This window comes from Microplitis demolitor, chromosome 6 (assembly GCF_026212275.2).
Source record: "Microplitis demolitor isolate Queensland-Clemson2020A chromosome 6, iyMicDemo2.1a, whole genome shotgun sequence".
Taxonomy (NCBI): Eukaryota; Metazoa; Arthropoda; class Insecta; order Hymenoptera; family Braconidae; genus Microplitis; species Microplitis demolitor.
Window position 1 is genome coordinate 9127641 of NC_068550.1, and position 27737 is coordinate 9155377.

General features: G+C 28.9%; 1 protein-coding gene across 1 annotated transcript in view; it reads right to left on the reverse strand.

The window, feature by feature from the left end:
• Positions 1-15723: 15723 nt before the first annotated feature.
• LOC103576995 (lachesin) overlaps positions 15724-27737 on the reverse strand; it is a 30654-nt gene continuing 18640 nt past the window's right edge. The window contains exons 7-8 of the mRNA XM_053740036.1: positions 25114-25284; positions 15724-16109 (exon numbers count right to left, since the gene is read on the reverse strand). Coding sequence (XP_053596011.1) covers positions 15724-16109; positions 25114-25284 — 557 coding nt within the window. The remainder of the gene's footprint in view (positions 16110-25113; positions 25285-27737) is intronic.

The window sequence follows — 27737 nt, forward strand, 5'->3', positions numbered from 1 at the left end:
TTTTTAATTCGGTCGAATTCAGTTGTTTAATCAGAGTATTATCCAAAAACATTATGTATATTCGTTGTAAAATTTTGTATTTTTTCGTCAAATAATATTTTTTTTTAATTAATAAGTAATAAAAACACCTTATAAAAAAACGTAATCTCTAATTTGTGCAAGCGACTAATGGTCATCTTACCGATGCGTCTCTCCAGGAGTCCGTATAATTAAAAAATGAATTTTTTAGGTTTGTTAATAATAGTTAATGACTTATACAGTTTAAATAAATGATGGTAAAAAAAAAAAAAAAAAATTATAAGAGAAAAAAAAACCATCAATCTGGTAACTTGCCTTTACGGCAAGGGGAAGGGGAGTAAGGAAGGAAAAAGGAGTGGGATAGTAAGGTAATTAAGAATATTTATACACACAAATTTACATATTCATAGCGAGGGTAAGCAATATTGCTATCGATATGGATTAAAAATCCTAGGCTCTCCGGATCTATCGTTGAATTTGGCGTTGGTTCGTTCTTTGGTTTTTGGTTCTAGCTCTGCGACGAAGTTCATCGAGATGCTTGGCATCCCCTTGTAGCCACTAGTATTTTTCTGACAGTCTGTCCAGATTTGGGCGATCACTTTTTGAGAGATTCATAGAATATACCCATTTGATGTTGGGTATATTCTCGATATCAGTCCAGATTGCTTTCTTGGCGCAATATCTCTGGATATGGTAGATTGTTGGGATGTTATTCTCATCCTGTATATAACCTTTCCTATCCAAGTTGGTGAATAGCTCAGGAGGCGAGTAGTTGCTGTGGGCCATGCACTGCTTCATTACAGGGGATACCAACCGGTGATCATGGCCGAGCGGTCTAAGGCGTAAGACTTAGGCCTCTCGAACTTGATCACTGGTCAGGCATGGGTTCAAATTTAGTGGATGAAAGAATTTTTCACACATAAAGGGTGAGTTCTTTCGGACCTGAGATTCGTCCCGATGCCGACATTTGAATTTGATCGGTTTTAAGTGAATTAGATTTGGTGTAAAAAAAAAAAAGTGAATTGGACTAAAGTTGGCTGGATATGGGATTACCCGAGGCCTTATAATACATAAGTACTTTAAAAAAAAAAAAAAAAAAAAAAAGACGCCATCATCTCGTAACAAGCACGATTTTATGAAATTTTTTTTTAGTAACAAAATATTTTATATATTAGTTTCTATTGAAATTTCGGTCAAATATATTTTATGATTCGATTAAAAAAATGTCCCTATTTTAATAAATATTAATATCATTACAATGCTCAAAATTATTTAATCGGTTGTGTTTTATCTGGAAAATAAACGAAACAAATATTTCAAACAATATTATTTTTATTAACATTTATAATAACATTTTATTGTCATGATTAATAATTACTATGAGTTGTACAATAATTATTATTTTTTTTTCAATCATTTACATTTGATTAATTTTAATTATTACCTGCATTTATTGATTTATAATTTTTGTTTTTATAGTTCATATGTTTCATAATTTTTTTTTATTCGTTTTGTCTTTTCGTTATTAAGAAATATTCGACGAAGGCAGTAGTTTATATTTTTTTCTCTCCCAGTAATATTATTTATTTATAATTTAATTATTTATTAGATTAATAATTTTTTATATTATATATAAAAAAGATAATTGTTAACTTCAATATATATATATTTATATATGTAGTAATTATTTGGAAATAATGCCAATAACATTTTATTAGAAAAATATGAAAAAAAATTCGTCTTCAACTTTTCAAATGCAAAAAAATTATCAACAATTTCATTTTTTATAGCCGTTATAAATTTTTCATCAATAGGCCGTAGAGTATAACAATTTGAAAAACAAGCATAAAAAAATTTTATTCTTCGATTTTTTATGATTAAAAATACAGTGAAATCCATTTCCAAATAATTATCATATATTTGATGTATACACTATGTATGAAATCAGTGGTAATAGATTATAAAATTCTAATTTGTATATTAATATTATCATTTGACTGATTAATAAATCAATCGATTTTTTATATCCATAAATTTTAATGAAAACAATTAAAAGTATTTTTTGACATTTATATAATTTGAAATTATTTAATCAATGTGCATTTTATATTTATTCGTTGAAATTATTGATTTGAAATTTTATGGAATCCATAAAATCTTACATTCAATAAAACATTAAGTATAGAAAATTTTCCGTGTAGTTTAAAGTTGCCGATTTCCAGTTTTAACACAAATTTTATGTTAAATAAAATTGAACACATAAAATTTGTTTTTTTGACAGAAAATTTGTGTAAATTTAACAGAACATTTGTGTAAATTCAATACATTTTTCGTTTTAAAATCAACTAATAAACATAAACACATAACCTAACCAACTCAATTATACTGATCTACCCTTATTAGAACTTATGTCAATTTAGCAAACAATTGAACCGGTTCAGCAAGATATGAAAGTTATCTAAATTTAATTGTAAATAAATTATAATCCAAATTTCCCTGCAGACAATGCTGCTACAATGCTTTGCTTGGTTGTAGTAATGAAGACTTGCGCGGTAACGTTTAGTCAAGCAACACAAATTTTGTGTCAATTTTCGAATAACACTAGAAATGTATTACATTCTAGATGTTCTAATCATTTAACACAAAAAATCTGTTAAAGTAAAATAATACAAACGGTTTGTGTTGAATTAACAGATTTTTTGTGTTAAAAATCAACACAAAAAATTTAACCAAATAATTTGTTAACACAAATACACAAAATTTCTAACTGTGTACGCATCTGCTGCTTCATATGATTTATAAACTGTCAGCAATGTTAATACAAGATTTTCGTAACTCGCATATAACATACCCTTAGTAGCATTATTTTAAGCAAGTCACTTGATGAAAGTTTGCTTGCAAGTCTTTTACGGACAATCAAACATAACTTGAACAAGATGGATTTTATAAGCATATACTTTCTACGGAACTCATCATTCTTACTTAAGATTCTTTCTACAGACTTACTGAAATCTGCAAAAATAATCTGAAGCAACTCTTAATCAAGATATTTACTATAACCATTTTAGGTGATAGTTGCTGCAGAATTGCTTAAAATATCGAGTTTTTTTTGGGATTGCTCGTTGCTTAAATTCAATACCTTCAAAGTTAAAAAGGTAGTAGTGTGAACAAAAAAAATTTTCAAAAGAATCGAAAGTTACATTTACTTTCAAAAACACGATTTAAAATTTCAAACTCCAAAATCATAGTCAAATTCACTATGAATATTTATTTTGTATTTTTGTCAGTAAGAGCCATTTAAAATCAAGAATTAAAAAAAAGCTTTGATTTGGACCATTATTAAGAACGTTATAAACAAAAACCCCAAAAAGAGTGATTTTTTTGAAAACTTGATATTTTTTTAACAAGTAATCGAAAAATCTCAAAATTTTCTAGAAAGCCTCTTTTCAGGGGTCCTAAGAAATATCAATAAATTGTGGAAATCAAAAATCAAAATTTTTCAAACCGTCTGATTTGGCGTGGAACGCCCCATAGAGACATAGTTTTGCTTGACTTGCTCAAGATTTGCACGAGACTTAATCAAGATTGCTACTAGGGTTACGTAAGAAATCGTTTTAATAATGTATATATATATTAGGGTCTTTAAAAAAAAACAACAATTTTTTTTTTATGGTATCCAAAAATTAAAAGTATAACTTAAAAAAAAAATTTTGGTACCAATTCGGGCTCGTAATAGTGATATTGAGATTTGCCTCCATTTTTCTATTTTCCATTGAAATAAATAAATAAAAAAAAAATAGATTTCTAATTGATTTTAAGAACTTGACATTGAAATGCAAATAACTTGTGAACAATGCGGAATTTCGAAAAACTATATTGGTAATAACTTGTAAGGAATAAAATTATCTACAAAAATGTTTTTATGACATTTTTTAATAAGACTGATATTTTCGCCGGAAAAGTAAAACAATCTCAAAATTTATTATAAATTTGACTTGAAGCTCAAATAACTTTTGAACAGTGGGATTTATCATAAAATCTTACTGTTAAAATGATAAGAGACTTTTTATGTAGAGCGTTCAATTTACTACAAAAACATTTGGTGGGCATAAAAATCCGTTGATTGGTTTGTGAGCTAGAAAATTATAAAAAAAAAAAAAAATTTTTTTCCCGTGTTATTTAAATAGAAAATAGAAAAATGGAGGCAAACCTTAATATCACCATTAAGAGCCCGAATTGGTACAAAATAGTTATTTTCGATACGTATGCGGAACGGTAGGGATTCTGACGGCTTGAAGTGACGTCACGAGTTTGAGGCTATGGGCGCATTCTTAGCGAGACCGAATATAGTACGAGGTCTTGATGAGAATGTATCCATAGCCTCAAACGCGTGTCTGCACTTCAAGTTTGTTAGGGTTCCTACCTTTGAGCATAAAGTATCAAATAAAATTTTTTGTCATATCGACGGCGGAAGTTGAATTTGAGAGAGAAACAGTCAAAAATGTTTAATTACTGTTTAGTTAATTTGAAAGTTCTACCTAGCGGACGTTTGTCGAATTAAAAAATAATTCGACTCATCTATAGCGTATTGCAGTAGTCGTGTAGGAATGTAGAGACAGATAGAGAGAGAGAAGTTACTTTTCAATACTAGTTCGAGGAAAGTTAACTAAACTATAGATTGCCAGAAATCGTATAGTCTGCCCCCTCTGCATGTTACTCGAAAATTCAACCCGCGGTTAATAAGACAAAAATTTTTTTTTTAGTTATACTTTTAATTTTTCGATGCCATAAAAAAAAATTTTTGTTGTTTTTTTTTACACCCTAATATATATATATATATATATATATATATATATATATATATATATATATATATACATATGTATATATATATATTGTGCTTTTAGTGAATAAAACATGATTAGTAAGTTTTGAATAAAATTTGTAATTTAAATCTTGTACAAGTGCTGTGTAAAGAAGTGACCACATTCCAACTGACGTCAAAAGACTTGCGTTAGATTTTAAATAGATATTACATTATACACAAAAGTATATATATATACATATAAATCCTTGATTAAATAAATGATTCAAAAAAATTCAAAACGATTCAATGTTAGTAATATATAGATAATATATATTCATCATTAAGTTAATTGTTTTGTTTAATCGGAGAGTAATATGCCAATTTCTTTTATTTATATATTTAGAGCATAAAACCTTTGCATAAATATAAACAATTACAGGTTTTCAAGACTTGTTAAATTTCTTTACTTCAAAGTATCATTGAAATATCATAAATTTTGAATTCCGTCCATTTTATCATGAAACAAAAAAAGGAAAACGAATAAATATATTTAAGATAAAACAAAATTATAATAATAATTTAAAAGTAAAGATATGTATTATTATTAATATTCTTTTTTTTGTAAGCGATTCGTTGCATATATTCTTAGATTTAATCAATAAAATTAATCGAAACATATAAAACTATATTTGATAAATTTTTTTCATCAAGTTTATAAACTTATTTACATGATTATTATTAATTTATTTACATAATAATAGTGGTCCTATTCAATATGTCTTGTTGTCGTATATTTATTTATAGACAAAAAAAATTTTTGTTCTTCATTTCATTAATTTTTTTTAAGCATAAATATAAAGATATACATATTCATATAGATAATCATTTTTTTTTAACTAAATAATTATTGATCAATTTAATTGATGATAAATTAACTAATAATTTCATTTTATTTTTTTTTCTTACATCTTAAGACTTACAGATTGATAAAATTTTATCTTATTTCATTATATAATATATTAATATATCATTCAATTATATAGATATATATATATATATATATATATATATATATATATATATATATATATATATTTATATGTATATATAATTATTGTCTTTACTCCCTTCGAATCTTCTACAAGAAATTAATTTACTCATCGAATTATCAGTACATACAATTGGAAACATTAATTAATTTATTTTTTATTATTCATGCGATATAAGTGCTATCTTGGCGTACGCTCTTTTGTTCGCCAAATAGCTGTTTGCCCATTCAACTGTTTCCACGACATTTGTGTGCGTTATACGATTATCTACGTACGACAAGTAAATTTGAGCGCGACAAGTAAACTTATCGCACGCAAATTTACTTGTCGCATGCAGATAATCGTATAACCCACAAAAATCTCTCGGCAACAGTTGAATCAGCAAAAAGCTACTTGGAGAATAAAACAGCGAGCACTAAAATAGTACTCACATCGCATTAATAATAAAAAAAAGTATGTTCAATACATACCTCACTTCGTTTGTGCGCTCAACTTTGCTCTCGTGGGCAATCGACAACTTACCGCACTAGTTGTACAATATACTATTAATTAAAGCAAATTGAAATTTCCTCTAAGTATCATTTCTATTAATTATTTTACCTATCATTACGTTAATTGTATATTTTATGTAACTATATAACATAGTTATTATTTTATAATGCATTGTGATTATTTACAGCATTTTAAGTAATTTAAACGTCCAAATATTATTTATCATTTTTCTTTGCACACCTCGAACGTGAAGCTTTATTGTCACCTAATTTTAAAACTGAGTTTAGGTTAACATCGCAATCATCTCCACTAATTTTATATATATATTAGACTGTGTCAGAAAAATTTTGATTTTTTTTTTTCAACTAAATAAATTTCAAAAGTTACTTTAATAAACAAAAACAAATTCTCTCAAAATTTCAGCTCTGTATCTCAAAAATTGAGCTGGTTCACGGGGGGGGGGGTCTCCTTTCACATTTAGAATACATTAAAAAAATTCGTTTTTTTCTATTTTGTAAAAAATTTTTTTCAGATTTTTGAATTCAACGATCTTGTAGAAAATTAAATTTTCTACAAAAAGGTCTATTTTGTCATACGCTTAAAGTTGATAAAAAAAAAAGTTATGGGATTTGAAATTTTTAGGATGAAGCAATTTATGTTTTTTATTCGTTAACTAGTCGGATTTTTCTTTTTCATTATTTTGAAATTAAAGTTCTCATAGAGAATTGAATTATCTATAACAATGGTCCTTAGAGTCGTTTTAATAGAGCTCATATTAGAAAGAGAGTTACAGAGTTGAGCTCTAAAGTTGAGAAAAATTTAATTATTTAGAAAAAATTTTGTAGTCTAATATTATTTTAAAGAATTATGAACCTAAAGAACATAAATACAAGAAATCTTAATTTTCGATTTCAATTACAATAGAATTTTGTAGAATTAAAGAAAAAACGAAAAAAAATTTTCCTTTTTACATTCTAAAAATTCGACTTTTTTTCCCAAAGTTTCAACCTCCATAACTTCTTTTCTATCAAATTTAAGCGTATGACACAAAAGAGCGTTTTTGTGGAGAATTTAATTTCTTATAAGATTGCTGAATCCAAAAATAAAAAAAAATTTTTTTTGACATAGTTATTTACAAAATAGGAAAAACAAATTTTTTTAAATGTATTTTAATTGGGAATAAAGACACCTCCCCCCCTCCCGCCCCGTGCGCATAATATATTAGTCATTGCTGTACACTTATTTTTAAGCGAGTAATAAAATTTTTCTAATTGTACTAAAATGGGAAAGTATCATTACTTAGGCAGGGTTAATCGGCAGTAGAATAAACTTTTTTATTTTTCTCGCCTCCGGGCGGAAAGCGTCAACTTTCGTCCCGCTATGCAAAACGAAGTTGCCGTTTTCCGCCTCCGTCGACCCGAAAAATAGTATACACACCACGGGAAGTAAATAAGAAAGCCTCAGATCATATGTTTGTTGACCTCGGCTTTGCCTCGGCCAACAATTATATGTGATCTGAGACATTTCTTACTTTACTTCCCTAGATGTGTAATATATTATTTAACTTCCCGCTAAGAAAATTGAAAATTTTCAAAAATTCGGGAAGTTATTGTTTTCGGTCAGATTTTCGAAAACCGAATTTCCAACAGACCTTGACGTATCGACGTTCTAGGGAGTTATTATGACTAATTTCAAGATAATGTCCGAGTGTATGTGTGTATGTACGTACGTACGTATGTATGTAAATATTCTATAACTTTTGAACGAATTAACCGATTTTTATCTCCAAGGTAGCTTTCAACGCGACTTGTTAATTCCTAGAAGCTGTGAGAAATTAAGCTTGATCGGTAATGTGTGTTCGGAGATATTCCAAAAATAAAATTTTTTTTGAAATGATTTTTTTTTTGGATAACTGTTTATGTGCTCGATAAATTGATTCTCAAATCTAATCAACTCTGAAACTTTATAAGCCGTGTCGAATGCCACCTCAACCGTCGAAATCGGTTCATGCGTTCAAGAAACCGTTGTCGAAAGAATTGAAAAAAAAAAATTTTTTTTAGTTTTTTTGAAATTCCTCAAAAACGATTAGATAAATCAATTCCAAAATCTAATCAGCTCTAGAACTCAACAAAACGCATTGATTGCCACCTCAACCGTATCAATCGGTCAAGTCTTTCGAGATTTATCGCTGGAAAAAAAAATGGTAAAAAACGTTTTTTTTCGAAAACAAGGGTATAAAAGGGTATTTTCTAGCTCAAAGAGCTCTGAAACAGCGGGGTTTTGGGGCTGGTCCGTATGGTCAACTGATAGACCGATTTTTTTTATTATTTTTGGATCACTTTTGGATCGCTCAGCACTTAATAAAAAAAACACTTATAGCAAAAAGAAATTCCAATGAATAATTCTGACATAGTTATAAGTTTTGTTATTTAGACTGTTAAAAAAAAAAAAGTTAAATGAAAAAAATTTATTTGAACGTCAATTGGTCTGTGCGTATGTGAGCACATATCTCTTTAAAAAAATGATGAATCACTTTAATTTTTTTTTTATTAGCTTTAGATATTCATTCTTAGATACCCTTTCGAATATCATTATTGTCAATCATCACGTTCATTAATAATTAAATAATAACCCAAATTGATGGTTTCAACTAATAACGAATTCGCTTTTTTTTCTCCACAAATAGATATACAGAGTTTTTAGTACATCTCGATTCCACGCTTCGTAAGCGTTTTTTTCTACTTTTTTTTGTACTGTTGAGAATTGATTACTTTCGATGTGACACCTAATGGTGCAAACTGAAAGCGCGGCTATTTTTTTCGCGGAAAAAAATTTTTAAACTGAGACAAAAACTATAGATATCTATAGCAGAACATTTAAAGTAAATTAAAAATTAAACGTAATGAGGTTGGTTTTCTTTTTCTTTTTTATTTTTTCTATTATAGATATTTAACTTTTTTTCTCAGTAGATAAATAAGAATTGCCAGTATCGAACTGTCAAAAAATATTTTATGTTAATTAAACAGATAAAACTTTTTTTTAGCTTGAAAAGAAAGACGTGGTTCAGTAATTAATAAAAATAAATTCACTACTCAAAACATTGCATGAACGTTTGAGGTGTGCATTTTTGGATTTTCCAAACACGTTTTTCAATTTAGTTTTAAATAATTATAATCTATTTTTTTTAATTGCTGTATTAATAGTAATTATTATAATCATAAACCATTTATGCAATATAAAAATTCAATATATTGAATTTGGTGTTAAATTTTAATGAAAATTTCATGAGTTTTTTTTTCTCGGGCAATGATATAATAATTATTTTCGGAAGACCTTTTAACAATATATATATTAGGGATATGCGAATAGTGTTTGCATTACAATGAATGGAATAATTATAATTTTTCGCATTATTCGTTACTTTTCAAAGGACTTATAATTTCTGAATTTATTTAATTTAAATTCAAATATTCTGTTCAAATTATGAACCTTAAATCTTAACTCACATATAATAAATTCTAAGAAAAAATTTGCAATTATTTACGAATAATTCAAATGTTTTGGGAATTTCAATTACGCACACACTATTAGTAAATAAATATGTATTAGGCTGTAACAAAAAAATTGACCATTTTTATTTTTAAAAAGTACTCTGTAAATATTGTTCAGGATACCGAAAAAATGACTGTTAAAACGGCAGCTCTTAATTTTTAATATTAAGAGGTGCCTCATCGCGATTTTTTATTTCCCATTTGATTAACATGGGAAAATTTTTTTTTTTAATGTGTGGAATTTTATCACTCATTTGTGAATTAAAGTAATGGAAAAATTAATGGCCATTCTTGTTGGAAATTGAACGCTTTACAAAAAAGATTTCTTATCATTTTTTGATAAATCTAATTTTTCAAAAGTTATTCAATGTCAAAGTTTGATTCATAGTAAATTTTACTACTACTCAACCTTTTTTGTAGATCATTTTATTTCCTACAAATTATCTTAATCAAAGTTTCCGAAATTTGTGAGTTCTTTTAGTATTTGCTTTTAAATGTCTGTTCCATGAAATCGTATTTGTGCTGGTTTTAAATACTTACTTTCAAAAGCAAATAACTAAAGGACTTTTAAAAATTTCGGAAACTTTGATAAAGATAATTTGCAGGAAATAAAATGTTCTACAAAGAAGGTCTTATAATATTTTACGATAAATCTGATAGCTTCGCCAAAATAGTCGAATAGTAGTAAAATTTACTATGAATCAAACTTTGACCTTGAATAACTTTTGAAAATGAAATTTATCGAAAAATGATAGGAGACCTTTTTTGTGAAGCGTTCAATTTCCAACAAAAATATCCATTGATTTTTCCGATAATTTGATTCACTAATGAGTGATAACATTTCAGACAATAAAAAAAAATCTGTCTATCGGTTGACCCTGTGGGCCAGCCCCAAAACTTCCCGCTGTTTTCGAGTTCTGTGAGCTCGAAAATACTTTTAAATGCCGTTGTTTTCGAAATAAAACGTTTTTGACCATTTTTCCTTCAACGATATCTCTCGAACGAATTAACCGATTGAGACAGTTGAGGTGGCAATCGATGCGTTTTATCAAGTTTTAGAGCTGACTAAATTTTGGAATTGAGCGGATAAGTCACTTTAAAGCTCGGGTCAAAATTAAAACTTGATTTAGACTTGGTTTACCAAGTCGACATTTGGAGCCGTTTTCCACCAGACAAACTCGACTTTTTTTGCGGAGATATGAAATACATTGAATTTTCGTCTTGGTTTAGGCTTAACTCTCTTACTTAGTCACGATTTAAAACGAAAAAGTTTAAATTAAGTCGAAATTGACTTGGTTTAGACTTATTCGATTTAAATTTTAAGACGAAAAACTGAAGATCAAGCGAAATTGTCTTGGTTTCGACTTAAATTATAAGGCGAAAAAGTCTAAATCAAGTCGCAATTAAGAGAAAATAAGCTGAAGCGAGCCTGAATCAAGTTTTATTTTTGACCTGGGAGATAATCGGAAAAAACTGTTTTTCACCATTTCTTTCTCGATCGATATCTCTCGAACGAATAAACCGATTGAGATGGTTGAGGCAACAATCGACGCCTTTTCTTGAGTTCTAGAGCTGATTAGACTTTGGAATCGATCGATCGAGCTATTTCTGAAAAAGTTTCAAAAAACTAAAACAAAAATTTTTTCTTTTGTATTTCTTGTATATCTTGGAGTCCATTGGATCGATCGGTTTGAAATTTGTAGGAAAGTTGACGGCCAACAAACACTTTTGATTGCTGCCTCAACCATCTCAATCGGTCAATTTATTGAAAAGATATGAAGAGTTTACACCCCCCCCACCCACACACACGCGCACGCACGGAGATTATTCTGAAAATGGTAAGAATAGCTTCTTCAAAACGCCGACATTCGATGAAAACTCGATTCTTGAAATTCGAGCTGAAAACAATAACTTCCCGAATTTTAGGAAATTTACAATTTTCTTAGTGGGAAGTTAAAAATTTTCCCACGTTAATCAAATGAGAAATAGAAAATCGCGATGAGGCACCACTTAATATTAAAATTAACAGCTGTCGTTTTAACCGGGTCATTTTTTTCGATATTCTAAACAAAATGTTCAGAGTACTTTTTAAAAATAAATCAAGTCGATTTTTTGGATTCAGCCTAATATACATATATATATATTAGGGTGTTTCAAAAAAACAATTTTATTTTTTTATGTCGTGCAAAAATTGAAAGTATAACTAAAAATAAAAATTTTGGCACCAATCCGGGCTCTTGAAAATGATATTAAGGTTTGCCTCAATACATTTTTCTATTTTTTTATTTTTCTAAATATAATAATATTTTTTTTTTTTTAGAATTTTCTAGTTCCCAAACTAATCAACGGATTTTTATGCACAATAAATTTTTTTGTAGGAAATTGAACGCTCTACAAAAAAAGTCTCTTATCATTTTTTGATAAATGTTGGACATAGGACAACGTTGATACTTATCCGCACTTATATATTTACTCTTCTACACATACATTCGTACACACTTACACACGGAGAGAAAAATATCGCCAGAATGACTATCTAATGTATCCTCAAATGCCGTATCGTCAGAATAACGATTCGTATTGGCAGGGAGTCTAGTATATGGTGGGGACAACTGAATCGATTGCAGCGCTCGCTGTGGACACTATTTCGTAGAATCATGCTCTTGTTGAACACAAACACGTGAAAGTTAAAGATAAAAATAAATCATGATAGTTGTTGTGTTGTAAATTACAGAAATTGCAGAAAAAACAATATGTCGTAATTTATTGAGTCGAATCCGGTTTGGATAATGATGTTCATCATTGCCTAAAAATTATTAAAAAAAAAATAACACACGTTAGTACTGTCTCAGTTACGATTTACGAACAAATTATCATGAATAAAAATAAAATTATTCACTTCAATTTTGTTAAATACTCGAATTAATATTCTACTATTTTTTTAACGTTAATTATTATTCCGTGTACAAAAAAATTGTTAAAAACAGGTTAAAAAAGTGTTGACTATTGTAAACTTCAAAACGTGACACAACGACGAACTATTTTTGAACGTTTTTTAAACTTTTGAAAATTCAAGAGAAAAATCAATAAATATCCTTGTATTATCAAAATATGCTAAAACGAAAAACGTTTTGAAATAGTTCAAAATTAATTTTTTCTGAACGTATTTTGCACTGAAAAATGTTCATTTGTAGTATTAAGTCAATTGTTATTTTCTGTGTATTGTCAGAGGTTTGAAAATCGTTTGAAAAAAGTTCATCGTTGTGTCACGTTTTCATGTTTAGAATAGTCAACACTTTTTTATTCTTTTTTCAACAATTTTTTTACACGGGATAGCTGTCATGTATTATTTGTTTTGATTCTATTGGTTAACCTTATTCTATTCTGAAATAATAGTATTTGATATTTATTAAAATTTTGTATACTTATTTTCTTTATGGAAATATGTGTAATTTTAATTTTCTCTATCAAAAATACAATTGCACTTTTTTATTTATATCTTTATAAATTTTTATATTGTGTTTTAATAATGATTTTGGATTTTTTATACTTATTTTATATATCTCTGACAATTCTCGAGCATGATTTTTTGTAACCATCAGATGTCGCTTTCGTCGCGCTCCCTACCAATACTTAATTTAGGAATATTCTCATATTAATTTAATAATCTACAGTATCGTTAAAATAAAGGTACGTATTTAGGTGAGGATAAGTATTCGTTTATTTAATTTAACAATACGACGAATAGCCTTTGTAACGATATGTAGTTTCGTTAATATAGGTATCTGTATCGCCAGCGTAAGGATCCGTATAGCTGAATTGGCTATACGTATCATCGTTCTCGGTTGTCGGATGCCTAAATACAGAGTTTGCGCAATAGTCATGTCAACGATTCATGAAATGCCTACAATAAGTATACGGATCGCCACTGTAAGGATACTCTGTATAGCTGAATTGGCTATACGGCGTATCGTGTTAAGTAAGATGACTATACAGCGTATAGCCAGAATAGCGATACGTATACTTAATTTGGCGATATTTTTCTTTCCGTGCACTTACACCTATTATACACACAATGTAGTACACATCATACATTACATACAAATATTATATTCCTAGTGTAATTATTAATTCAGTTCTGTTCAATAAACTGTCTAGTGTAGACGTGTTCTCTTTTATTACTCACGTATCGACGCCTACCTCCTCATTTTACTAACAATAAATCCCACTGTTCGAAAGTTATTTAAGCCTTAAGTCAAATTTATAGTAAATTTTGAGATTTTTTTACTTTTCCGGCGAAACTATCAGTCTTATCAAAAAATGTCATAAAAACATTTTTGTAGATAATTTCATTCCTTACAAATTATTATGAATGAAGTCTTACGAAATTTCGCATTGTTCACAAGTTATTCTCATTTCAATGTTAAGCTCTTAAAATCAATCAAAAATCTATTTTTTTAAGAGCTTAACATTGAAATGAGAATAACTTGTAAACAATGCGAAATTTCGTAAAACTTTATTCGTAATAATTTGTAAGGAATGAAATTATCTACAAAAAGTTTTCATGACATTTTTTGATAAGACTGATAGTTTCGCCGGAAAAGTAAAAAAATCTCAAAATTTACTATAAATTTGACTTAAGGCTTAAATAACTTGTGAACAGTGGTATTTATCAAAAAATGATAAGATACTTTTTTTGTAGAGCGTTCTATTTCCTACAAAAAAATATATTGTGCATAAAAATCCGTTGATTAGTTTAGGAACTAGAAAATTCTAAAAAAAAAAAAATTTTTTTTTCCCGTATTATTTAAATTGAAAATAGAAAAATGGATTGAGGCAAACCTTAATATCATTATTAAGAGCCCGGATTGGTGCCAAAATTTTTATTTTTAGTTATACTTTCAATTTTTGTAGACCTTAAAAAAAAAATTGTTTGTTTTTTTGAAACACCCTAATATGTATATCAGAGTGGCTGTAAATAAATTTATGATTTTTTTACTTTCTCTTTCTCTTTCAAAAATAAGCGTATGATAAAAAACAAACGACTTTTTTATTTTTCTCAAACTTTCTTCTATTTCTGCAAATGATATTACTCCTAAAATAAATGATCTCCTGAAAATTTTTGCCTCAAAATATGAATTTATTGAGTTTGCCCAAGAATTTCTCTCGCTCAAAAAAATTTTAATGATTTATTTTTTTCTCATTTTTCTGTTTATTCATTTAATAAAATGATATTTTTAGATTATATATCGATACATAATTTGAAATCTGTAAGCATCGAATATTCAAACAAAATATAATAAACAAATAAATAATTTATCTCTGGTTTGACTAAAGTCTATAAATAATATCAATTTAACATACAGAGTCTGTGATGCTAAATTTATAAAGACTATTCAATATTAATATCATATTACCCGCATTCCCATATACATATACATATTTATATATATATATATATATATATATATATATATATATATATATATATATATATATATGCTTCAGTATTGCACTATGCAACCCTTTAATTATCATGAATATTATACCAATTACAAAGTTCCGCATCAATAATTGTTGTCCAATTAATTATTTAATTACCATTACTATTAATTATTATTTTCTATAATAATAATAATAGTATATATTATTTATTTACATAACAAACTATTTGTGATTATTAAAATTTAAGTATCAATACAAATAAATAAGTATTTGATTATCTATGTAATAGTTATTATCGTCGTTATTACAATTTATATTTATTGATAATAAATAATAAAATAAGCTGTTATTAGGAAAATATTTAATGAACTACGAAGACTAAAAAAAGGAATAATAAAGTAATAGATATACAAGAGGATAATTTTTGCGTATGACTAACAAGTATCACCCATGGAGGTGACAGTGATGGTGAAATTAATGGTCGTTCTGTACGATGTACTTGAGTATTACCTCCCATTATCTGCGTTGTACCATACTCGTCGTTATTATTATTATCATTATTATTATTATTATTATTGTTGTTGTTGTTATTATTATTATTACTGCTTAAATTATTATTGTCCCAGTCGTCGTGAATGTTATTGGGGCGACGATTTGATTTTTGTTTACTGTTGATTTTTTTACGTACTTTTGCGTCGGTATTGCGTGAAATAGGACCTGGTGTTGTTTCTGTTGCTAATTCTAATTCTGTAATAGGATAAGAAAAATTTTATAGTAAATATTTCAAATAAATATTCAACAATTATTGTTTTTTCTTTTTTTTTGTAAATGAGATAATTTAACTTAATTAAATAGAATATGAAGGGGAACTTTTTTAGAGTTATGAAACATTTTTTTTATTATGGGGAATTTTATGCGAGATATAGAACGGTTTCTTATTATAAGTAATTCAATAAAAATATATGGGTTTTATAAAATTTATTGCAAATTTAAAAAATAAAGATGATGAATTTTTTTTTTTTTTCAATGTAATAATTTCATTGACCAAGATGAAATGTTATGGTGAATTGCATTCGAGCTATCTAAAACTTTTTAAATTATAGGAATTTGAAAAAAAAATTCATGGGACATTTATATTAATGTAGAAAATAAAATCGATGATAGAAACATTAGAGCCAATTTTTAAAATTCTGACGAATTCTATGAAATTATGGGGAATTTGGTAAAAGTTACGGGAAACTTTCAAAGCAGTTACGGTAAATATTTAACTGATTTGAAAAATTAAATCGATAACAAAATATTAAAGGAAAATTTTTTAAATTATGGGTTATTGTAGTACACGCAGAGAAATTGTTAATAAAAATTACCCAAAAAGTTTGATACTGTGAGACATTTGTTAAATATGTAAATTTTCCCGATGCTCATTGTAAAATATACTAGGGTAAACTGCTCAATAAATGACCGATTCGTTGTAGTGGCAGATATTTCGACTACACGGAAAGAAAATTATGGGAATGGTTCCCATTATTTTGTGAAATTTCATCCTATACCAGTATAGGAATGATGACCATAAATTATGGGAGCAGTTCCTATAATTATAGGGATGTTACCCATAATTATAAGAATAGTTCCTATAATTATAGGAATGATACCCATACCATTATAGGAATGGTTCCTATAATTATAGGAATGGTTCCTATAATATTATGGGAATCATTCCCATAATATATAGGAACGATTTCTATAAATTATAGGAACAATTCCTATAAATTATGGGAATCATTCCCATAATATATAGGAACGATTTCTATAAATTATAGGAACGATTCCTATAAATTATACGAACCATTCCTATAAATTATATGAACCATTCGCCTAACGTTATAGGAACCATTCCTATAATGTTATGGGAATCATTTCCATAATATTATGGGAATAGTTCTTATACTATTATAGAAACCATCCCTATAATTTTTTGGGAATGGTTCCTATACTATTATGAAAATATTAATTTAAAGAAAAGTGTGGAAATCACTTCTACAATACACAGAAATATTATTAAACATAGAAACAAAAGAATTTTAAATTTTCCGCGCTCAGTTGCCATGATTTTCTATCATGCGCACGGTCGATATAATCTATTACTGCCCCAGGGTTATCCGGGGTAGAGTGTGACTGTCGTCCCGAGCGAAAATCGTAGGGGCTTGTCTGTCATTCCCACTTAGTAGTAAGTACGAATGTTTAAGTTTTCCGGAAGTTGCCGAATTCGGGCCAGTGGGTGCACAATTATAAGTGCAGGGTGAACCTAGGCCGAGACACACAACCAGACGAGCCGCCCGAAGATCGAGACGCTTAAGCAAAACAGGTAATTAATAATTTGTAGACTTGGCTTCTAATTGTGGAACCAAGCGATTATATATATGATTATTATTGATAACAGGCCAATTGCCGGTATCCTTGATAAAATTATTTTAATTATTTGGAAAAACTGGTGAAGGAGCCAGCAAAAAGGAAAACAACGAGAGGGTACGAGAACAGGAGGATACGACGATGAGACAAGAAACCGGACGCGACGAACGTGACGACAAACAAGGAATCTGAGGAGATGGTGAAAACAAAGAGGAGCCGCATCAAAAAAAAAGAATCAGGTATAAATTAAATTAATTATTCTAGGCCGAAGCCAGAATATTAATTTAATAAATACTTAGTCGTTCGTCGGGGCAATCCGCGTCTAGGCCCGTAATAATTAGTCATAAAATTTATTAAAGTAAAATTAAGCCAGACGGTTGTCTAACCGGATCCAGGCCCAATTGCCGGGTCCAGGGCGTCTTATAATTCCAGGCCATTGCCGGAATTATATGCGTCGTAGAAATTTCTAGGCCGATTGTGGATGACACAAGCTAGAAATTTTCATGTTCTAGTCCGCGTTGTAATAAATTAAGTATAAATTGGAATAATTAAATTAAACAAAATTAATAATTAATAAATCATCATTAATTACATCACTGAGAATAAAATAAAAATAAAGAAAAGTAAAAACCGTAAAGTAAGAAGTCGAGTGGCCGCGAGTAAAGATGGCGGAACTTGAGTGAAGCGAGTTTCGGGTACATTTTAAGAAATTTTACTGACCAAAATTCCAAACATTAAGTCTCGTGATTTCGGATCGTGGTTAAATTTAATAATAAATGTTTAGTTGTTGAAAAGGAGTCAAATTAAAATTAATTAATTAATAATAATAATAAATTTTCCAAAATTTTAATTAATTAATTTATTAAAGTGCGTGGCGGAAACAGCCATTTTAAAATTCAGAGTGTGTGTATAAATTCCGGGGACTCGAGTGAGTGTATGTGTGTGCTGATCAAGTAGATCAATTTTAATAAAAAATATTGTAATTAATAATTAATTCGGGAGGTAACCGATATTTTAATTTGTAAGTCCAAAGGTAGTTGGCAATAGTTTTGATCGAGTGAGTGTGTGTGTGCGCGCGATGCCAAGGTAGTGGCTATGTAGTCTAAGTAATTTTAATCGCCAAAGGTAATTGGTAATTGTTATAAGGTCTAAAAGTTATAAGGTCTAAGGTTATAAGGTATAAAGGTCAAAAGTTTATAAGGTTTATGAAAATTATAAGGTTTTATTTACAAGGTTTGTAAAATAAATAAAAGTGAATATTTTTATAATAAATTAATCTAAGTTATTTATAAAATTATCCTTTCTTTTCCTACTCTTACAATTAAATTTTACACTGACCCTGAGTATTAAGAACCGGTTCTGAAAGACCGTTTAATCCTTCCAGTGGCGCCCTTAAAAAAGAAAATTAAGGACGACCCAGGTAGCAGTACCCCTGTTTAAAAAAAAATTCGTTTTTGGCAAAAAACGTAGCAATTATTAACAGAAATTTTTGGTCAGCACAGAACATTTAAAAAAATTCAAATTTTGGAAATAAAAATTTAAATTTCCATAAAATCTCAAATTTGGACAAAATCTCGAACTTTCAAAAAAGCTTCATTTGAATCTTTCCATATCACGAGGGAAATTTCTACACTATTTTGCGAAAAAAAAATTTTATGATATAATAGGAATGGTTCCCATAAAATTATGGAAATAGTTCCCAAAATATTGTAGGAATAGTTCCTATACCAATATGGGAACCATTCCCATAATAGTATGGGAAAAGTTCCCTTACCATTATGGGAACGGTTCCCATAATGATATGGCAATAGTTCCCACAAGATTATGGGAATTGTTCCCATATTGGCATAGGAACTATTCCCATACCATTATGGGAACTATTCCCATAATACATAGGAATACTTCCCATAATTTTCTTTCCGTGTAATAAAAACAATAATTAACTTTGAAACTCAGTCAAACTATTATAATTTCATTGTGACATCAATCATCTTTTGATATCTATCATGATTTTTTATTTATTTCATTATGTTTTTATAAAATTACATATAATCAGCGTAAAATGTAAAGACCCAGTGAATGACTGCTTTCATATATTGAATGACCAGGCATAATCCAGTAAATGACCGACATATTCAGTTTTGACTTGAAGTTAATTTTCATAGAAACTTTTATTTTATCCGATCGACAAATTAATAATTTTAATTAGGAAAAAATATCGACGTTAGTATTTTGTTAAAATTTTATTATTTCATTCAACGAATCCTTATAATCACAGTACTGTAACGGGGTAAAATTTAATTTATCATCAAGGAAAATCGTGGTTTTCCACGGCTGGTCAGTTACCCGTGCCGTAACCCCAAATAAGTACCCGTTAGAGTTTTTCGACTTCCCGCCGGGTGCGCTAATTGAAGAAGCTCGGACTTCTGTCCCAAAATTAATTAAGTGGGGAGGTCATTTTCCGGAAGTTGCCGAAAATGGCCGAGCTGAAAATATATAACCACAGGACAGCAGCAAAATTGGGGAGAGTCGGTCAAGCCGACAAGCCTAGCGGACGTCTATCTGCCGTGAGCCTTATCCAGAAGACCGAAAACTAAGGAAAGACCAAGGGAAGCTAGCAGACGCCAATGGTATCATCCAGTGACCTAGTGCAAAGTTGAGTGTTAACATCGTAGTGCTGTGCGTAAATCAATTCTCGGCAGGTAAGCTAGAATTAATAAACTAATTAATATCGAGTATAAAACCATCGAAAGTATTAATAAACCAGCGTCTTCGATAGAATAAATTCTCGGCGGGGGAAACTAGAATTTATTGTAAAGAAATTAAGTAAAAATTAACCACGTGCTTGGTCAATTAATTCTCGGCACCGAGGCCAGAATTTATTAATCTTTAATTATACATTAAAGAGGAAAATTTCTCGGCAAGAGGCCAGAAATTATGATAGTTATTAAATCATTGTTATATAATAAATCAATCGGTATTTAATAAGATAAAATTAAGTGCTGTGAAAATCAGGATAAAGATTGAGATTTTAATTAATTAAATTTGAGTAATAAGTTGATGTCCGTAAATTGTTAAAAGAAATTAAAATTGAATGCGAAGAAAGACACGAAATAGAGAGAGATAGACTGAGACGCGCGAAGTAGAGAGAGATAGCGTCGGTCGCTCGAGTCAGTAAAATCTATCAATTGATGGAAAAAATGTTAAATACTGGGAAATTTTGTGAATTAAAGTAAATGATTATAAACAAAGAACAAATTAATAGTCACTAAAATTAACTCTTAAAATCAGAATTTGTAGTTAGGAAAATTTAAATTGTGTGTGCGTGCGTGTGAGTTAAGTCCAGTGGACCGTAAATTGATTAAATAAAACGTGTGTGTGTGCGATATAAAATGATTCCAGGGGAATTTTTAATTAATTATTTTGAAATAATTAGATCCAGGGGATCTGACAAGTTGCCGATTTTGTTTTAATATAGATCCAGGGGATCAGGCCGGTGGCCATTATTAATAAAGTCCAGGGGACTAATTTTATTAAGATCCAGGGGATCAGGCAAGTTGCCAAAATTGTATAAGTCCAGGGGACTCAATTTCATATAGATCCAGGGGATCAGGCCAGTGGCCAATTAAATATTTTAATCCATAAAGTCCAGGGAACTAATTAATCAATGCAATAAAGTCCGGTGGACTCCGTTAGTTGATAAAATAATTATAAGTGAAATAAAACACGGTGGGTAAAATTATTTTGTGATAAATAAAATTGTTAATTATATTAATTAAAATATTGTGTAATAAATTTAATTCCTCATCTTTCCTCACTCTTGTAAAATTCAACGACTCTGAATTTTCTAAAATTAACATCTCCGGTTCTGGAAGACCGAGTCTTATCTTCCAGTGGCGCCCTTATTAAGATCAATTAATAAAGGGGCCAAATTTAGCAAGGTTGAAAATTACCCTGTTATAGTACCAATAGATGAAACTAGCTATTGTATTTTTATAAAAATAATCATTTTGAATGCGAAAAAATACTCGTAAGGTATATTAATAACGTATTAACAATTTTAACTCTATAAAATAAAATCATACTTATTAAATTACGCTTGTTTAATTATCATATTTAAAATAGTTAACAAATTTTGATGTTTGTAAATTTTTTATTTAATTATTCAACACTTTCAAATTATTTTAACTAATCTTTGAATTGGTTAAAGATATATAATCTTTGAAATTCAAACAACAAACAATGTTTAATAAATCAAATGACAAAATTAACGAAAAAATATTTAATTTTATAAATTGAATCTTATTCTTCTATAGTCTTATTTTTTTTTTTGACACTCAGTACTCTGATAAAACAAAATCATTTGATAGGATTAAGGATTGATTTTTTGATCATTTTTAATACTTCGAAATCATATGAATTATTTTTGAAATTTCACGATTAATCTTGTCAAGTCATACTTACTACTGTAAAGCGTCAGAATATAACATTTTTACTAATTCCTAATAATTTTTAACGCTGAAATTATACTTGAATTTCTGTCACCGGTTATAATATAGAATGATTTGGTCAGCATTAGAAATTTTTGATTATATATCAAATACTTTTTAATCCTGAATACTCAAGTCGATGCGCATGAAAACAAGGTGCAAGATTATAATTTCGGTAGATATGAACCGATTTTGAAAATATTTTTTTTTTCAATGCTCAAAAAAATACGAAACAAAAAGTTGGCTTAAATTTAAAGGCCGCTTTTATTCCATAAAATCAAATAACGAATAAAAATGAACACACGGTCATTCACTAGGCTTGATAAATTTCGGGCATGCTAATAAATGACTTGTCGGTCATTTGCTGGCTTAGTACAGTAATAAAGTACACTAGTGAATGACCACCAGAAAATTAATAAAAACAAAATATTTACGTAGATTTCACGTATCCAAAGTCAATTTTATTAATTAATTTACTTATATAAATGATTATAAATTTAATGTTTTATAAAAAAATCAATTACTACTTTTGAAACACATAGTTTTTAAAAATGATTTTTTTCAAACTTTTATGTTAAAACTCAATATTTCTCTAAGAACTCTTCAATAGTCTTTATAATTGTAATTATTTTTAATAATAATTTTATAAATCATTTCAATTCGTTGTGATTTAATAGTAATAAAGTCATGTAAGATTACATTTACAAGTAATTAATAACTTTTAATTAAATTTCAAAATTATTGTGATTATTCTTCTGCATACCGGTCTTTCGCTGGTAGGTGGTCACAGACTGGACTAGTTACCTTACTCAATACCATTCCATGCAGGGGATGCTCGATTCGAACGACGGGGCCCTACTTGGCCCAGCACTGAGGAAACTAGCTTTGGCACACCTATATTGGCCCATGCTAGGCTCGAAATTGGGCACTTAATCCTGGCCATCCCAATCATTGCGTTGCAAAAGATTGGTATATTTTGTTTTAAATTAAAATTTTTTGTTTAAATAATAACGTTTCTAGTCTATTTTTTAACTCTATTATTGAGTAATTTTTTAAAAGTCTTATATTTAATCGATTACTGTGAATATCTCATCTTAATCTATTCATTTTTACTCCATGTGATTAATTTTTACTGCCCAATATGCCATTCTTTTAGACCTATTAATTTTATGATGAAAAACTGCTTCTGACTCGAATAAATTTTCTTATCTATGGAATTAATTTTTCTCGCCTCCGGGTGGAAAGCGTCAACTTTCGTCCCGCTGTGCAAAACGAAGTAATGGCCTAAGATTACTCAATTTAGAGCAATTTTTAGAATAAATAACATGACAATATTCATACGAAAATTCTTTCCGTGTAGCCTTGGCCGTTACAATGATGACCCGAGCTTGGGCCAAGATTGGGTAACCTAGCATTGGCCATTCAATGGTGATCCAGGCTTCCGCTCTCTTGACCATTCAGTAGCAAGCCCTACTTGGACCAAGATAGGATTACCCAAGTTTGGCTACACCTATGGTTTCATAAGTAGATCATGTAAAAATATCAGTTCAACATTAGTAGGTTCGTCCAGTAGCTAATGTTTAGACCCAGCAATCAAAAGGACGGCAGTTCGCCCCCAGAGCTCAGCAGAATTTTTATCTGGTTTTTATCACATCATTTACCTCCCTTAGATAGTTTAAACGTTAATGGTCATGAATCATTACGAGGTTAATAATAATAAAATTTTTTTTAAATCAAATTTATTTGTTTCGTTGATGTATGGGCCAGTTTTGGCAACGAAGCATGGACCAGGACTGGCAACGAAGCATGGGCCAGGACTAACAACCAGGACTGGCCCTGTGTTATCATTCCAGGCTTCTACCAAGACTGGTTTACAAGTTTAGCCGAAGGTTCTACATACTTGGGTCAAGCCCGGGCCCGTCGTACTTTCCTCTCTGGGATGTAAACGAGGTGCAATTTCTACTACCGACATAGTAAAATTTAGTTACTGACTAGATGTCCTCACAGTACCAAACTTTATGGGTAATTTTTACTCAAAAATTCTCTGCGTGTAGCTATTATAATAAATTTTTATTGATGTGGAAAATAAAATCGATGATAAAGACATTCAAGGACACTTTTAAAGTAATGAGAAATTTGATAAAAAATCTATGAGGATTTAAAAACAGGTATCATAAATTTCTTGATCTAATAAATAAAATCAAAATAAAAATTCTGATGAATTTTATGAGTTACGGGAAATTTTAAAATAAATAGAAAGAGTGGTTTTTAACTCGTAAAAATTTTTAATTAAATTTAAAAAAGAAAAATAGATTATAAAACATTTCATAAAGTATAAAAATATTTATTTTACCATTAAAAATTAAGAAATAATAAACAAAAATAAAATTTAAAAAAAGTTTGCATCAATTGCCACACGTACTTTCAGCACTAACAAATTCACGATACCGTATTCAAGATCTTAAATAATTCATACACTTATAAAACTTCGTTTAATATTTTTTTACAACCTGTCAGAAAATGTCCATTTAAAATTAGCAACTTCATGAATATATATATATATATATATGCTCTTCACCTGTTGCTACCTGAGAGTACCTCTACAATATCTATATACTCTCAACTCTCATTCACTAATATCAACAACCCACCCACTTTCATCTACCTATACTGTTGCATTATCCTCAACCCCGTTTCTCCCACTCCCTCTCCGACTCTTTCTCTTTTTCATTTGCCACCAATTCAACACCTATCACTGCATCCATTCACTTACTTACTCACTCACTCACTCACTCACTAATTGACTCTTAACTTACTAATAGCCTCAAGGGAATAGATTAATTTATCGTTACCTTGCAATCGCACTGACGCCTCAGCACGCCCCAGTGCATTCACAGATGCACATGCATACCCACCAAAATCTTTTTTATCTAAATTATGTATCGTTAAATTCATTTGCCATGTGTAGTCATTTAATGCCGACTCTGACATTGTATATTTAATACTTGGTAATAACTTGTCACCTGAAAAAATACAATTAATTAATTTACACCCAGTAAATAAAAAAAAAAAAATATATATATATATATATATATATATATATATAGTAGGGTGGTCCTTAGCAGGGATGATTTCGAATTTCTTTGCTCCAAGGGGCTCGAATGCTTCCAAATGGATAAAAAAAAATTCCCTCAAAATTTGAGCTCTTAATATTAACTCTAAGATAGTCGGCATTCCAACCAAACTTTCTTATGGAAATAACATGGAAAAAATTTCTTTCGTTCTTCAAAATTTTATAACTTGGGGACAGCTAATTCTAAAATAATGAAACATACACATTTTTACAGAGAATTTACCGCTATACAAAAAAGATCTCTAATGATTTCTTGCTAAGTTTATTGGTTCAAAAGTTATTCGAGCTCAAAGTTTAATTTTGATATAATTGTCAATATTATTAAGTATTTTTATGAGATATCTACTTGTGCTATAAAATTTATGACATTTTTTTTTTAAGTTATTTTATTTATGATCAATTCATGTTAATATAATTTTTAACTTCCCACTAAGAAAATTGTAAATTTTCAAAAATTTCAGGAAGTTATTGTTTTCACCCCGATTTTCGAAAATCGAGTTTTCATCAGATGTTGACGTTTTGAGGCCCTAGGAAGCTATTCTGACTACTTTTAGAATGATGTCCGTTCAAGTCGTTTCTGAGAAATCACTAAAAAATTAGAAAAAAAATTGTTTTTTTCGTAATTCCCCGATGAAAAAAGTTTTTGTCTAATTATATATAATTATATATGTTCATATATATAATCATATATGATTATATATAATCATATATGAAGTTATATATATTATCATGCATGATTATATATAATTATATATGAACCCATACATAATTAGATCTGATCATACCTGGCTGTTATTAGCCCATATATAAGTCTATATATGATCAGATCTAATTATATATAAGTCTAGATATAATTAGATCTGATCAGATCTGATTATATATGAGTCTATATATAATTAGATATGTTCATACTTGGCTGGTATAACTCCATATATAACCATATGTAAGTCCATACATGATCAGATCTAATCGATATTTACATTGATGGAATCAATAAATCCTAATTAAATTACTTAATTAATAATTCAAAGGTATTCTAAATGAGATTCTGAAAATGACTATATTGATTTAGGCATGATCATGTATAAACAGATCTGATTATATATCATTAGACCTGGCCAATTTTTGGATCCAATCATATATAGACGATTATGCATAATTATATATGATTAGACGAAAACTTTTTTCATCGGGTCGCCAATATTTTCGAGTCTGCATGATCAAATGATCTAAAGTTTTCAGTAAAGTTGATCACCAGCAAGTGATGAACAAAAATTTTGTGTTACTTTTGGTAGTGATCACACACACACACACACACACACACACACACACACACACACACACACACACACACACACACACACACGGACATCATTCTAAAAGTAGTCAGAATAGCTTCCTAGGGCCTCAAAACGTCAACATCTGATGAAAACTCGATTTTCGAAAATCGGGGTGAAAACAATAACTTCCTGAAATTTTTGAAAATTTACAATTTTCTTAGTGGGAAGTTAAAAATTATATTAACATGAATTGATCATAAATAAAATAACTTAAAAAAAAAATGTCATAAATTTTATAGCACAAGTAGATATCTCATAAAAATACTTAATAATATTGACAATTATATCAAAATTAAACTTTGAGCTCGAATAACTTTTGAACCAATAAACTTAGCAAAAAATCATTAGAGATCTTTTTTGTATAGCGGTAAATTCTCTGTAAAAATGTGTATGTTTCATTATTTTAGAATTAGCTGTCCCCAAGTTATAAAATTTTGAAGAACGAAAGAAATTTTTTCCATGTTATTTCCATAAGAAAGTTTGGTTGGAATGCCGACTATCTCAGAGTTAATATTAAGAGCTCAAATTTTTAGGGAATTTTTTTTTATCCATTTGGAAGCATTCGAGCCCCTGGGAGCAAAGAAATTCGAAATCATCCCTGCTAAGGACCACCCTAATATATTCGCTATGAGTGTGACTGCAGCGCCAGACAAAATATGAACTACGGGAGGCTGTCAGAGTATGTTTTTATACGTATGTCAATAGCAAGAAACATAAAAATAAATAAATATTATAAATAATAGTAAAAAAAAAAGTTGTCAAAAATATGTGACAGTTTTATAGTAATTGCAGTTTTGTTTTTTAGCTAAACGAACCAACAATAAGTAAGTATAATGATAAAAAATAAAAAAGATTGCAGTAAGCATTTAGGTTAAGTTGTTTGAAATTCATATCAAAGTCAAAATATGATACTAAGGAAAAAATCAAAATGAAAAATAAATAATTAAATAATAACAAAATAAATACTTTCATGTGTGCTTGCTTACAATTTCAGTAATCATAG